The 13552-nt window shown below is 40.2% G+C and overlaps 1 protein-coding gene across 1 annotated transcript in view; it reads left to right on the top strand.

The window, feature by feature from the left end:
- cdh13 (cadherin 13, H-cadherin (heart)) overlaps positions 1-13290 on the top strand; it is a 287039-nt gene extending 273749 nt beyond the window's left edge. Inside the window, exon 14 of the mRNA XM_079568318.1 lies at positions 11935-13290. Within this exon, the coding sequence (XP_079424444.1) occupies positions 11935-11942 (8 nt within the window). The 3' untranslated portion in view covers positions 11943-13290. The remainder of the gene's footprint in view (positions 1-11934) is intronic.
- The last annotated feature ends 262 nt before the right edge of the window (positions 13291-13552 follow it).

The raw sequence follows: 13552 nt of genomic DNA, 5'->3' as shown, positions 1-13552 counted from the left end.
CGTCACATATCACCACATGGTTCATGACTTTCTGCGCTTCGGTTGAAATATTCTTTGGTTTGAGTTCAAGTTCTTACAATGTATTTTATATTATCAAGACAGGTCAAAGACGTGCGTTTGTTTTTACAGAGGGGAGTCCTAACCCTAAACCTCCTCCCACAGGGCTGTAGATCATCCTGAGCGTTCAGGACATGAGAAGAGTTGGCTCTTATTTTTTTTAAGCCTGTGTCATTGCAGACTGTTTGAAAATATCCTCCAGAAGGGTTGAGCCCTGTGGAAGTCCCTGTGATCTTTCCTGCTAATTTGACGTATCTGAGACTTGTTTTGTTTTATGTTATTGTCAGGTTTCCAAACCATATTTTTCATACCTTAGCACAGACACTTGTTCATGATGTCCATATTGTCAATCCACCACACGTCCCTTAATGCTTTATAAAACTCCGTGAGAGTAAATACTACGCTGACAGGAAAGAAAAAAGGAGAGAGGGCTATTGTACGTCCAATTACACAATGGAGATCATTTTTGTCAGTCAAACTTAGCTGTGTACTGTTTAAGTGGTGCTAGCCCGCAGTTAGCTTTGCCCGTTAGCCTGTTAGCTCCTTCTTCTTCCTGATTCCATTAGTGTGTATTAGTGGCTCCTACCCGGAGGCAGGAAAGTTGCAATTGTGGTTTTCTGGCCAGAGACACAAGGGGGCGATGAAAGACCCCCCCCCAATCATCCCAATAACACTTGTTTACCCCCATAGGGACTATGAAAAGGATTTATTAAGGTAAATAAGTTACTTAGTTCTTCTTTAAATGCAACATGTAACAGTGGCCTGGTTAACCCAAAGACAAAGATCAATTATTGTGACAACGATGGACCAAGGGTGTATTTTTTTAGATAAATAGAATAGACAAATACATCTGGCTTAAAGGTCTGGTGTAATGCTTTTACACACTGTCTGATCTTGTGTTTCTGAATGCAGGCTGGAGACTAGACCTTTGTGCTGATGGGCGTGGGGGAGGAGGGATGGTGGGCTACTCTTTTAAAATCTTCAGCTTCATACCTGAAATGGGCTGGACAGGGGACGGACAGACACCCATGTTATGTACAACAGTGATTGCTCCCCAAGCTTTTCCCTCCTACCGACTGCACCAGAAAGATTTTCCGCGGACCATGGGTGGCAGTGGGTGTTTCTGTGTTTCCGTTTCTATTTCTGCGGCACGGAGATTGCCCTCTTCAATACCAGGGCTGGAGCGGGACCGTCATCATATTCTCCTGCTCTCGGGGCACAGTGGAATAAATAAAGTTTGTCATTTAGTCCTGCGAGAGCTTCAAACTAAAACCAATACAAAAGTCTTAGATGTACAAATGTCTATTGCCTATTACGCCATTATTTTTAGAATGAGTATCTTGTGTATTTTGTTGGCTGTCAATGTATTTAGAGGCTGCTTTTATGAGACAAGTGCTAAAATCTCTCGTTCAATCAATACCCACCCTGTAACATTAAAAAGATTTCACCACCAGCTCATAAATGCTTGGTGTACTATACAGCAGCAGAGCGTAAAGTAATGCTCTTCTTCTTTCTTTTTTTTTACTCACACCGCTTTTGTTTTCTCAGGCAGACAGAAATCAAGTACAACAAATAAACTCTGCGTTTCCAGCTTCAAAATCCCATCATCCGTGAATAAATGCACAGAAGTTACATGCTTTTCTCATCTACAGTAAAACAAAGAATGATTTTATTTTACTACGTTTTTATGCGATTGCACAGGGATATAACATTTATTTATTCTGAATGGAGAGTGCATGAATTGGCTGTTGATCCCTCTACAAATGAGAGGAATCAAACAAACAACAACATTTTGGAGTGGCTTGTCAATCGGGCTATACTGTAGGACATAATCTGCATCAGGGTTATGTGTAAGCATTGCTGGAGCTGTGTGTGATAGTGGAGTCCACTAAATAATGCACGTCGCCCTGGTGGACAGAAGGGCACTTCTGATGTACAGCCCGTCTTCAGAAGATCACTCCAACTCTGTTTGCTCTCGGAGTATTGAAGATCAACTCGGGGCTTGGCAGGGGCTCCATCAATATTCTACACAAAACACCTTTTCTATAATATTGTGGGAAAATGCTGCAAAGAAACAGGCTGCAACAAAATGTTACATTACCTCCACTTACCCAGGTAGATCAAACTTACAAACCGCAATATAAAGAGAAAATACACCACACTTTTGCATACCAGATGGAGTTTAATTGTTCACACCACTGTAAACCAATGTGTTGATGTCCGGGATCTCACAAGAAAAGAAAATTCAGGAAATCTAAGACAGGTGAATACAATTATGAATGACATTTACGCTCTATAGATAGGGCTGGCTTTGGCATTTGCATCAGAAATGCTCAAAAGAAAGCCTCCCTATTCGTTCAAAGAGAGAGTGTAAAGGCATAATCATCTGTGACGTGCAGCACACTATGGATGCAAGAATCCAATATGAGCTTTTAACAATGTTATAAAGTGGTTACTTCATCACTTACGTTTCAGTAATACAGTTTGCTGTAGCCATTCGCAGCAAAACTTGAGATTGGTTGAGTCAGCACCACGCATTTTATTAGAAAGAACCCAACATTCGTCTGCATTTTTAAAGGCCCTTAAACCATCTCCGGACCTGCTGCAGTTCTGCACTTTTAATTCCAAGTAGGATCTCATAAAATATTTGACCTTCAGAGTACCACCAGACCAGTTCAGCAGTAAACTGGATTAAGTTTGGACTGGGTGTAAACTATGTCTAAACCAGAAAAACACCTAGCTTGTAAATGCCATACACTTCATTGTCACTGATGCTCATTTAAAGGAATAAGCCACCGTTTTTCCATACTGATATGTTCTTACCTGAGCTTAGACAAGTTGATGCGTACCTGTCTGGTCTTTGTGTGTGCCCGTGGAAGAGCTTGGTCGCTTCTAACTTCACCACATTTGGAGCTATAGGAATATACTGGGAGAGGCCAAATTCTATCAACATCTTTGGTCTTTTTGCGGGACTGAGGGCACACAGTTCTTCCATGCTGTGATATGTTCTTACCTGAGCTTAGACGAGTTGATACGTGTCCAACTTCCAACTTCACACCGTTTGAGAAGCCAAACAACATCTTTGGTTGTTGTGTGTGACTGCGCCCACGCAAAAAGACCAGACAGGTACGTATCAACTCGTCTAAGCTCAGGCAAGAACATATCTCAGTATGGAAAAATGGTGGCCTGTTCCTTTAATATGTTGGTGGATTTTGGTGTCTTTACCAACATTACAGACCATAAGAAAATATTTTACTTATTCACTTTGTCAGTGTTCCAATGAACAATCATCATTGCGCTTTGAGAAACTTGGTAATACAGGCTTGTAAAGCGCAATACAAGTATATTGTTAGTATCACAGTTTCATGTCCAGCCCTCAGATGAAAACAATGCCCACCACCAATATCTCCACTCTCCTCGACCTCTTAATAAAACACAGCTCAAGTGTGATCGCAATAAATTCTACCACCAGATGACCACTTCATAAATATCATGCACTGTTTGTCTCCTAAAGGTGTAGTGGACATAAGCGGCCTCTGGAGATGGCTATGCCGGGGCTGGTGATTCCTTGTATGGATTCCAGGTTATGAAGGAAGCGAGATGTGAAATAGGGTGATGAAAAAATCTCTTGAGGGAGCTCTCTCTATCCTCGCACATGCAGGAAGATATATACACCTTCTGCGGCAAATTCTACCCATCTACCCAGTCAATTTTCAGCAGGTCCAGCGGCTCTTAATGCCGCCAAAGTCTTTTCCATGCAGGATTACCGGCTTCCACAGCAGATTAGGCCATATGCGTGTAAATGTGCTTCTACTTTTCCCTTCACTCGCATTGATATTACCCAGGGGAATAGTGCGGTTCCAAGACAAGTGATATGAGGGTTAAAACAAAACATTTAATACAACAAACTACATAGATGGCACTAAGTTAACACAATCCCTGCTTGGAGCTTCCTTTTTTTCATCTTAGTGATCCCTAATTCTGCGCTGACAGCCTTTTTTTTTCCTTCCTCTGTTGCATTAATCTCCTTCTAGCTACAAAGACATGATGTTTGGGGCTTATTTGCTTGGAGAAAAAAAAATCTATCCTTTTCTTCGCAGCAGCAGCAGCCTTTGAAGAGAGAAATGTTCTGGTCGACTCTGTTAAGCTTTGCGATGGGTTTTGATCTCCAGGCTCAGATATGAAAAGTCTCTTTGGGGTGCTTAAGAAATGCAGAATCTCAGAAGGGGGTTGACACTATTGGACTTAATTTGTTGTTCAGTAATGGTGTGTTTGGGTCAAAGACTTGGGGTTCCGGGGCAATTACTCATTAAATTGGTACAAAGCAAAACATGTAGTTACAGTATATTTACAGAAAAGATGGATCGAGGCAAAGTGTATTTAGGCAATTACTACCGTATTTTCCGGACTTGAAGTCGCTCGAGCCTTGGCAACTACAATGGGGGGGGGGGAGTATTTGGCCGAAATCCAATAGAAAGCCTGTGGGGAACTGACCAAATACTTTTGTTCCCCACTGTACCTGGGCATGGAGGCGTAACTACACCGTTGACAAGCCTCTCCCTGCAGCACGCTGTTCAAGCACCCATTTGCGAACTCATTCCTCCAGCTTTTCGCCAGTCCCTCACAAGTTCCACGCTCACTCCAAACTTTCTTTCTGCTGCTCAATTACCGTTTTTAAAAAAAAAATCTTCAGTGGTGCAGAAGCAGAAGATACTAGTACACAAAGCCTAGATCACCCTCTAGTGGCCACCTATACACACTAATGGAATCACGAAGAAAAAGCTAGCAGGCTAACGGGCAAAGCTAACTGCGGGCTAGCATCACTTAAACAGTATTTACAGCCAAGTTTGAGTGAAAAAAAATATCTCCGTCATGTAATTGGATGTACAATATCCCTCTCTCCCTTTGTCTTTTCTGTCAGCGTAGTATTTACTCTCACGGACAATTAATGAGTTAAAAAAACGTAACTTGCTACGACACCTGCAGTGCTGCTTATGGCCTCTAGGGGCATGAGTTACTTAGTACTGCTTTAAATGAGATGTTAAAGTTCAGAAGTTCAGTTCAGTCAGTTTGTGTGATACCGCAGCCCATTCAAGCTGAATATAGTCACAACAACCCAATAACAACTTTCTTTTCACTAGCAAGGACCACGCCATAACAAAGTGCAATTTAGATTTTATTCACGGGGTTATAGTGTGGAGTGAAACTGGGCGAAACTGTGGGTGAAGCAGAAGAATGGACGAAGGGAGGGTGGGGTCGACAGTTTCAAACAAACTGAGATGACAAGGCTAGGCTTAGTATATATGGCTCATGGGTAATTAAGGGGGTGGTTAGGTGAATGCAAGTGTGGTTGACATGCAAAGAGTGATTGTTTGAGACGTGGTCCTGCTCCTGAACCTAGTCAATAAACATTAACTCCTTTCAAAGCAGTAGACTGGGTTGTACTTTTTTGTTTGACATATGGAAAGTTTGCATTGTGTCGCACAGAGCCAGAAATAGAACAAAGGCACACTCTGATATGCGCATAAAACGGTTCATTTGTAATGATAAAAATGTGTTTGCACCATTAAAAGAAGCAGTATTTATAACCTGTAATTTATTCACCTCTAATGTTAGCATCTCTATAACATCAGTGATCTGTGGAAGCAGCTTTGTTCTCTGCTCTCTCAAGCATGGTTGTTGAACTGCGTATACTGATAGCTTATAGTACTATTGTAGAGGTTGACCACTATTGATTAACTGATTAGCTCTACGTCAATACTCACACCGAAGCATACCGTACATTGGTCTATTATGTGATCTTTTTTAAACTTTACCTGCATTCTAGTCAAAGCAAGGCAACTTTATATATACCATGCATTTTGTACACAAGTCAACTCAATTTTAGGTTTTGTGTCATGAACATTATAATATTCTCCTACACACAGCACTGAGGGTTATACAGTAAGTAAACCGAGGAAAAGTGTAAAAATGAACAAGTGTAGATACCTTTGTGCACAGCTTTGCAGGAGGTGCACAGGTATTAGACAGCCATGCACAAGGACAATTCACCAAGAACTATGACATATACCATTTTATTCTCCGATAAGAGGTCTTAAGTCAGTACAGTCTGAACTGTAGTGAGTAGTTTTATAACGTCCCCATACAGATGACAACTTGAGGATTTTGCATATATGATGGAAAACTCTTGCACTACTGAGAGCCAACACAAACATGTTTAAAATTGCAATATTCATATACTTTTCAATCACATAAAATACATGGGCTCTACTGAATAACACTCCCACAAACCAATACTGTCTTGTGCCCAGTGACATACTGTAAAAACAAAAAGAAACAAGATCAAAATCTACGGATCTTATGGGACATGCATAAACTTCTATCAGAAAGTTGCTGTTTAACTTCCCCGTTTTCATTCATGATTAAATTGGACTTCGGCGCGCCTTATTAACTTTGATTATGGCCATTGTTGCACCTTGACAAATTCCCTGTCTCACTGTCTAATGTTTCTTCTTCATGCCGTGGTGGCGGTGCTCTTGGTGTAACGGGCGTGACATACCTGGACCAATCAGCTGTCACGCTGCTCTCCGCTCCGCAATTAGAACCGCTTCAGGCGCCCGCTCTTCCCTCCACTGCCCCGTTTGATTCTCCCAAAGCTTGTTAAATTTACATTTTCTGCTTAAGCTCAGGCATTTAGCCACAGAGACTTCCAATAAGCGGATAGAGACCTTTATAAATCAATGTCAGTGGCTTACTCTGATAGTTATTATAATAGCTAGACACATTATTCCCTCCATGTAGTGTGGTGGGGTGTAAAAGTGCCGAGGGGATTTGTACAGTGTAAAGCATAGATATCATTTCAGCACTGGCAGATGGTAGAGTGCTTTGTGTGTACTCGAAACTGTCAACTGTGTTCCCAGGGTGCAGTTCAACATGTTCTGTCGGAGTAGCACCTATAGCTGTCAACCAAAAGTGCAAAACAATAATGGCTGTGTTGTGAGAAAGGTGAATAAGGGAAACTGTTTCTGTTGAGTTTTCCTTAAACGCTATTATTGGCACGAACGGAAAATGCTTGTTTTAAAATTTAGTTGCGATACAGTACATAAATATTGACTTTATTTGACCCGGTTAATCTTTCTCATCCAAATCCAAAGAGTGTGATATCATGGTCCGAACTCTGAGAGTGGACATGCCCGACCTTACGATGAACCTCAATAACTTGCACCTGAACAGTAACCTCTGAGGTTTTTGCACTGGAAATGTAATGTTTCATTTTTGCACTGGGTTCATAAATGTTTAATCACTACTCCAAGTTTGCTGGAAGGATGAAAATATATGCACTTTGATTTTGCTTGGTAGCTAAAACGACCTTTCATAATTGACCTTTCTGTATTTGTTTTCCATCATACAGTAAATGTTGCTACAGCTTTTTGTGCACATATATTTATAACCTGTAATACTGGACATACTGTATTTTATCATGGTAGTTTAATTCTCTCTTGACCTATAAGTTTAGGCCTCAGGACCAAGCTGGGAAAAATCAATTCAGCAATGCATTTTCTGTCAAAGACTTGACTTTGTTGTGGGAGGGGAGACATTTTCATGTAAAGCAGAGCTCATCCAGATATTCTTTGTAATGCTATACAAGTATCTTGTGTACTTTTGGCTATTTCTTCTATGTTTCGATTGATTCTTTAACTCGCCGTGTTATATAAACAAGTGCCTTGAATGGAAACCCACAGAAAGAAGAAATAAATCAATGCCACTGTTTTAGATATTCGCTGCCATTCAGACACGCATCGATTGCTTGGAGAATGCCTTCAAGTCTATAGCAATTCATTCGCCATGTCTAAGAAAATTATAGTGCACATTCCTCAAGACGCAGTAATATAACGAAGAGAAGACTGGGACACAAATACAGAGACATACCGTCTTGGCACGTCAATAGTGGAAAAAAAAACATGACCATTTGAGACCTGCCAATTTCTTTAGCACAGACCAAAAAAGACTGCACAGCCCACTCAGGTGCTCACAAAGGAACAGCACAAAAACATAACGCAACAGTAAAGCATTTTTCGATCAAGTGTTGCCTGTGACAAATTCAAAACGAATTGGTTGTTTTACATCATGTTTTGCTGCCAGAGTAAGGTTAAAGCAAAGATTAAAGGTAAGCTTGTTGATTGAAGAGAGATGCCTGTAATATACACCTGATGTGTCAAGATTGATTGTGTTTTTGTCATACTGTACTGCACAATGAAGACAGGCGCCGTTGGAGGTCCTTTGTCTTTGTATAGTTCTTAGATTTGGTCAAAATCTGACCTTTGAAAGAAGGCTGTCATTTACAATACACACACATGGGGACGAAACGGTAGATACGGGAGATAATTATCACAATGTGTGTTTGAACAGCATTGCTAAAGGAAATCTTGCAACACCCCTGTGCAAGCCGGTGTTAAGAAACAGTATTGTATCATCAAAGTGCAGTACAGTAACCATTTGAGACTTTCCAATTTGTTCAGTATAGAAGAAAGCAGTATACACAGCCCACTCTGAAGCTAAAAAATACAACAGCACAAAACCAGAACGCAACAGTAAAGTGTTTGGAAGCCAGCGTTGGCTATGACAAATTGACACCTCCAAATTGGATGTTTTACACTGTGTTTTGTAGCCAGCATAAGTGTTAAAGCAAGGATTAAAGGTAAGCATGTTAGGAGCAGAGGTGGCGTCTATACACACCGAATGTGTCAATATTGATTCCGTTTTTGCATTACAGTAGCGACAAGAAGAGGGAACCTGTAGGAGGTTTTGTCTCCCACTAACCCGTGTCTCTTCTTCTTTGTTTGTATTGCGTGCCGTGGAGTACCCCTTGGGGAGTGATTTTGTATTCGACTTTGTCATTCGTTCAGGAGACATAAACTGTAAACAGACAGGGACAAATAAGTGAGGGGCAATGAATGTGTCACGTAAACATACATAAACATTTGGTTGATTCAGTGGAGATGGGTACAGGGGAAGGTTACAGTGTCTATAAAGCAGCACAGTGTTAAACGGATAAGAAGATGCATTTATAGACTGGTTGAAAGAAACTTGTAAGGAGGTGCACAGTCCATGACCTTCACATCCACAGAGTTCCTAAAGTGCCTCTTTTCCTCCAGCAAACCACAACTTGAAATCGGGCAGACTCTCCATGACCTCGCCCTGAAACCCTCTGCTACTTAGCCCAATGTCTGCTCCACCTGCGCTGAAGTATTATCTAAATGTTCACCTTGTTACTCAAGTGTTGTTGCGCGGCTTCCACTTTGTTCTGAAAGTTACGTTTAAGGACGTGTGCGGACAAACCGGCTTGCCCTATCCAATTCAGTCCGTCCCCAAAATGGGATACTTAAGAGAGACCGCGGTTTGGAGAGAGGAGAATGAGAGAAATGGTGAAGCCAAGCGAGAATGGTTTCTGCCGTCTCCGAACGCCAGAAATTGGGGATTCAGTCTGGGAGGAGATGGCTGGCAAAGAGGCAATCAATAGACTCCTACATTTCATACTGCACCGCCCTTGTGTGTGCGCATGCAATACTGCCGTGTGTATTTAAACTAACGCCAGTGTGTGTGACTTGGGGTCGCATTTGGAAGCAGCAATTCTCCCTGACTGATGAGACAAATTCAAATGTCACTTTACTGAATGTAACTGACCCTGCGCCGAAATGTGTTTTTTGACTAGTTCAATCTCCCGGACCAGAGACTTGCATTACTTTAGATTAGGAGGTAGCAAATTTTTGTCAAGTTTAAGTCATGGGAATTGAAAGAGATTGGAACGCAAGTAGGGAGATGGGCGAACACGAATCTTCAAGAGCTAATGCCTGGGACAAACTGCTATATTCTGTCCCATGTTGCATTTAGCAGTGAAGTTGAGATGAAGTGTTATGTGTTCTGCTTCACCATATGTTAGAAGGTAGTAGACAACATTTTTCACAGAAAAATCATGGGCTTAACGCAATATACAGGTTCAAAGTTGAGTGGGTGATCACTGGTAAATACTTGTATGTACACACTGTGAAAGGCAAATTGTACCAGCCTGAAAAAATAATGTCAAAGAATTGTCAGTTTGACATGTAACAAAGAAAGGTTTGTTGTATTGTTCCGATTCTCAGTCTGGAAAAAATACGATATCAGGTATCGGCTACAACTATCCGATACTGAACCGATACCAGTTTTGGCAACAACAACTTTTACCACCTTAATTGAATATCATTGTAAAGCTAAGAACCTGGAGAATTCAATCGGTCATTTAGTTTTAACTTCTGCAAATTTTTGATCGCCGCGCAAAATGTAGCGCTAGAAATAGCATGCTAAAGCTAGCGGGAGCATGCTATTGCTAACAAAGACTAATCAAGGCTGGGCCAGAAACTATAATAGAAATACCCAAAGTAGCGTAATACAATAAAATAATCACTGCTGAGGCCAAGAGTTTGTATTTTACTTCAAGAAATAATTGATCTAGAACATATTTGTAATGATCAGATCACTTAATGTGAGTTGTGTATGTGTATGTAATATACCCAAGGATAATTAGTGTAGAAAGGTCCAGTGGTCCTTGTTTAAAGTCCATCCATTAGTTTATCAATAGATATAATTGATAATTGTAATGTCTGTAATATCATGATAATAAAATATAACCATATTGATCTTAACATGGAGAAAAGAGTCAATTACATTTTTCACTCAGAGAAAGCCACTTTTAAGAAAGTCTCTTGGTATCGGTAAATATCGGAAATCGGTAAATACTCAAACCCCAGTATCGGTATTGGTAGCAAAAAAAGCTGGATTGGTGCATCTCTAGAATAACAAAATGAATCTAAGCTGGTTATGTTGTTGCATCTATGTAATGTATAAAATCAAGTGATGCGTATGTAGCCTATGTAGATAGAAGGGGACTTGAGATCTTGAATAAGAATATTCAATGTATAAAATTTCAACATAAAAAAATTAGAGCAATTAGTTTTTGTTTTTTCCTCAAATTGTGCCAAATGTGAACACTAAACAGGCAAAATGGTGCTAAATGTGGAATATCATGACTAAAACTGAATGTTTTAAGTTTCCATGCATTTTTGTTTTAGACTGTTAGCGGAAAATGTGCAAATCTCAGTCAGTCGGAAAATTTCACTGAATATATTGTGACTTCTCGGGAGTTGGATGTTGCATCACATAATATTGGGTTCATTTGGTAGTACATTATGCAGCCATAGCCAATCATTGCTTACATTACCTTTTAATTAGCACAAACTAATTATCACTACTGTGTTACATTCCGCACTCCGAGATAGAAAGATTGCAGTCTTCAAGTGAAAGGTTTTCCTGAAGGTGCAAATGGAACGTATAGTGACAAACACTGTTGTAATTGAGACGGTGAAAGCGAGAAAGTTGGCCACATTTTAACTTCCTTGAACAAACCCCTTTTTAATCTACACCTAAGCTGTCAAACACTCCATAAACCCAACTTAAATAAAATCCAAGTATCTATCAAAAAACCTGTCTACAATAAATCTCCACTCCACAAAGGCTGCTCTGATGCTTTGATGAATCAAAAACACCAGACTGACTTGTTCTTGCTTTTTTTCATTTGAGAAAGAGTTGCCGGGGCTGTATTGATTTATCTGTCCGCTGGCACACTTTCAAGACGACTTTCCCATTACGACCAATTACTTTGTTTCTCCAGTCGAAAGGCTGAATTTACAGTGGGCAATTAGAACCAGTGTGGCGTACTCATTGAATCCGTAATGCCACAGTACTGATTAATTGATTGCTCTCCGTGTTGGTGTGAACAATGACTTTGACATCGTTTCCTTTCTTCTTCTCTTTCGTTCTCTTCCTGTCATCTCTCTGCAGGCCTGTAGGATCTACCCGACAACCTCCTGTAGACGACTTATTGCAGCGACTTATCTCCCCCACGCAAACCCAGGCTAAGAAGAGGATGGAGGACACAATGTACAAAAAAAAAGAAAAAAAACTAAAAGAAGAAGAATGGAGGAGAAGCGCTCTCACCATGACAAATCAAATACGGAGAAAAAAAAAAGAAAAAAAAAACAACCCCCAATGGCGCACTTGGACTTTTTTAAAGAATCACTTACTCAGAATCCTACTGATTTTGATTTCCCCCTTGCTGTGTTTTTCCCCAAAATATACCGTCCCCTTTTTTTCTTTTCATTCATTCTTTTCTTTCTTTGTTGTTGTTTTGCTGTTGTTTTTTTGAGGGGGGTTTGGGTCATGCACTGGGTTTTTAACGTTGTCTGTGGCGTGTTGCCAGGAGATACTTGAAACATCAAGGTATTGATATTGTAATGCATAAAGTTATATTGTACAAGTGGCATTCCTCACCTCTCATAACTACCTCTTTTGTTTTACTCCCTTCAGTTATTTAGCTAAAACCCATCCTTTTCTCAGTTCACGTTTGACCTCTGTCACAAGGCCAATGGTCAGAAAAAGGCTTTGCTTTTTGGCCAACCGGAATCACATTGACTTTGATATTTTTTGTTTTGTTTTTATTGATCATAGACTGTGTTCCATCTGATTTTTCTGAGGAAGGAACAAAGCTAATGTCTTTGTCTGCAGTGGTCGTGGTCTTTTAGGACAAGATGGTAGCCATAAGCCTTTTAAAAGTCTGTAACTCGCTCTGGAGTTGTCTCCAGTTTGCTTCTGTTTTTATTTGTTGTCATGGAGTGGAAAACTGTATATCTTTATAGTAACGGTGAAAGTAAAACCTTAAAAAAATCTAAATATTTTATTTTTTACCATTGTATAAATATACAGTATTGATTAACTTATGTACTTTGCAAGTTCTTCAGTTGCCCACAGTGAGTAATAAAGAAAAACAATTCTCTTTTATGGTGGATTTTAGGAACTATTTCTAATGATATACATGTAATGAGGATGTCATTGTTTTTGGACTGTGAATAATTACAGAATCAGGTGTGCTAGGTCCATCTGTTTGAGTTCAATTTGTCTACCGTCACTTCTGCCCTTTTCAAACCCATGTAGATATGAAGAACAAGTGAAGTTTGCAAAGGCTGTGATCTTGGTGCATAGTTTGAGTTCCTGTTTTCTCTCCAGCTCATCGAGAAGCTCGTAGTGAGACTGTGGGTCTGTGTGTAAGACCACCTTTGAAGAAAAAAAGATGACATTTTGAATGAGTTACGTCTGTCTTTTGCACTAATTTAATAAAGCCGTTACTGAAAATTCCCACAATGCTGTTTGACAAATCTTTGTTTACACTTATTCGGACAGGCCTCTTGAATTTAAAGTAGTCCTAATAGGCCGTTCTGGGAATATAGTGTTTTCTATTGACGTTTATCTCTCCATTTGCAGAGCTGTCCCTTGCCCGCTCTGGAGCTGACCTGCCTGCTTCCACTAGATTAATTTATTCCACTTACTCGCCTTTTCACTGGCAAAACTGCCCACTAGAAACTGGCTTTTGTCCTCGACATAAGTGTCTTCAATCAGCATCAAT

Source organism: Gobius niger (assembly GCF_951799975.1).
Source record: "Gobius niger genome assembly, chromosome: 12".
NCBI classification, from domain to species: domain Eukaryota; kingdom Metazoa; phylum Chordata; class Actinopteri; order Gobiiformes; family Gobiidae; genus Gobius; species Gobius niger.
The sequence above is the reverse complement of the archived record's forward strand: the minus strand, read 5'-3'. Positions and strand labels throughout refer to the sequence as shown.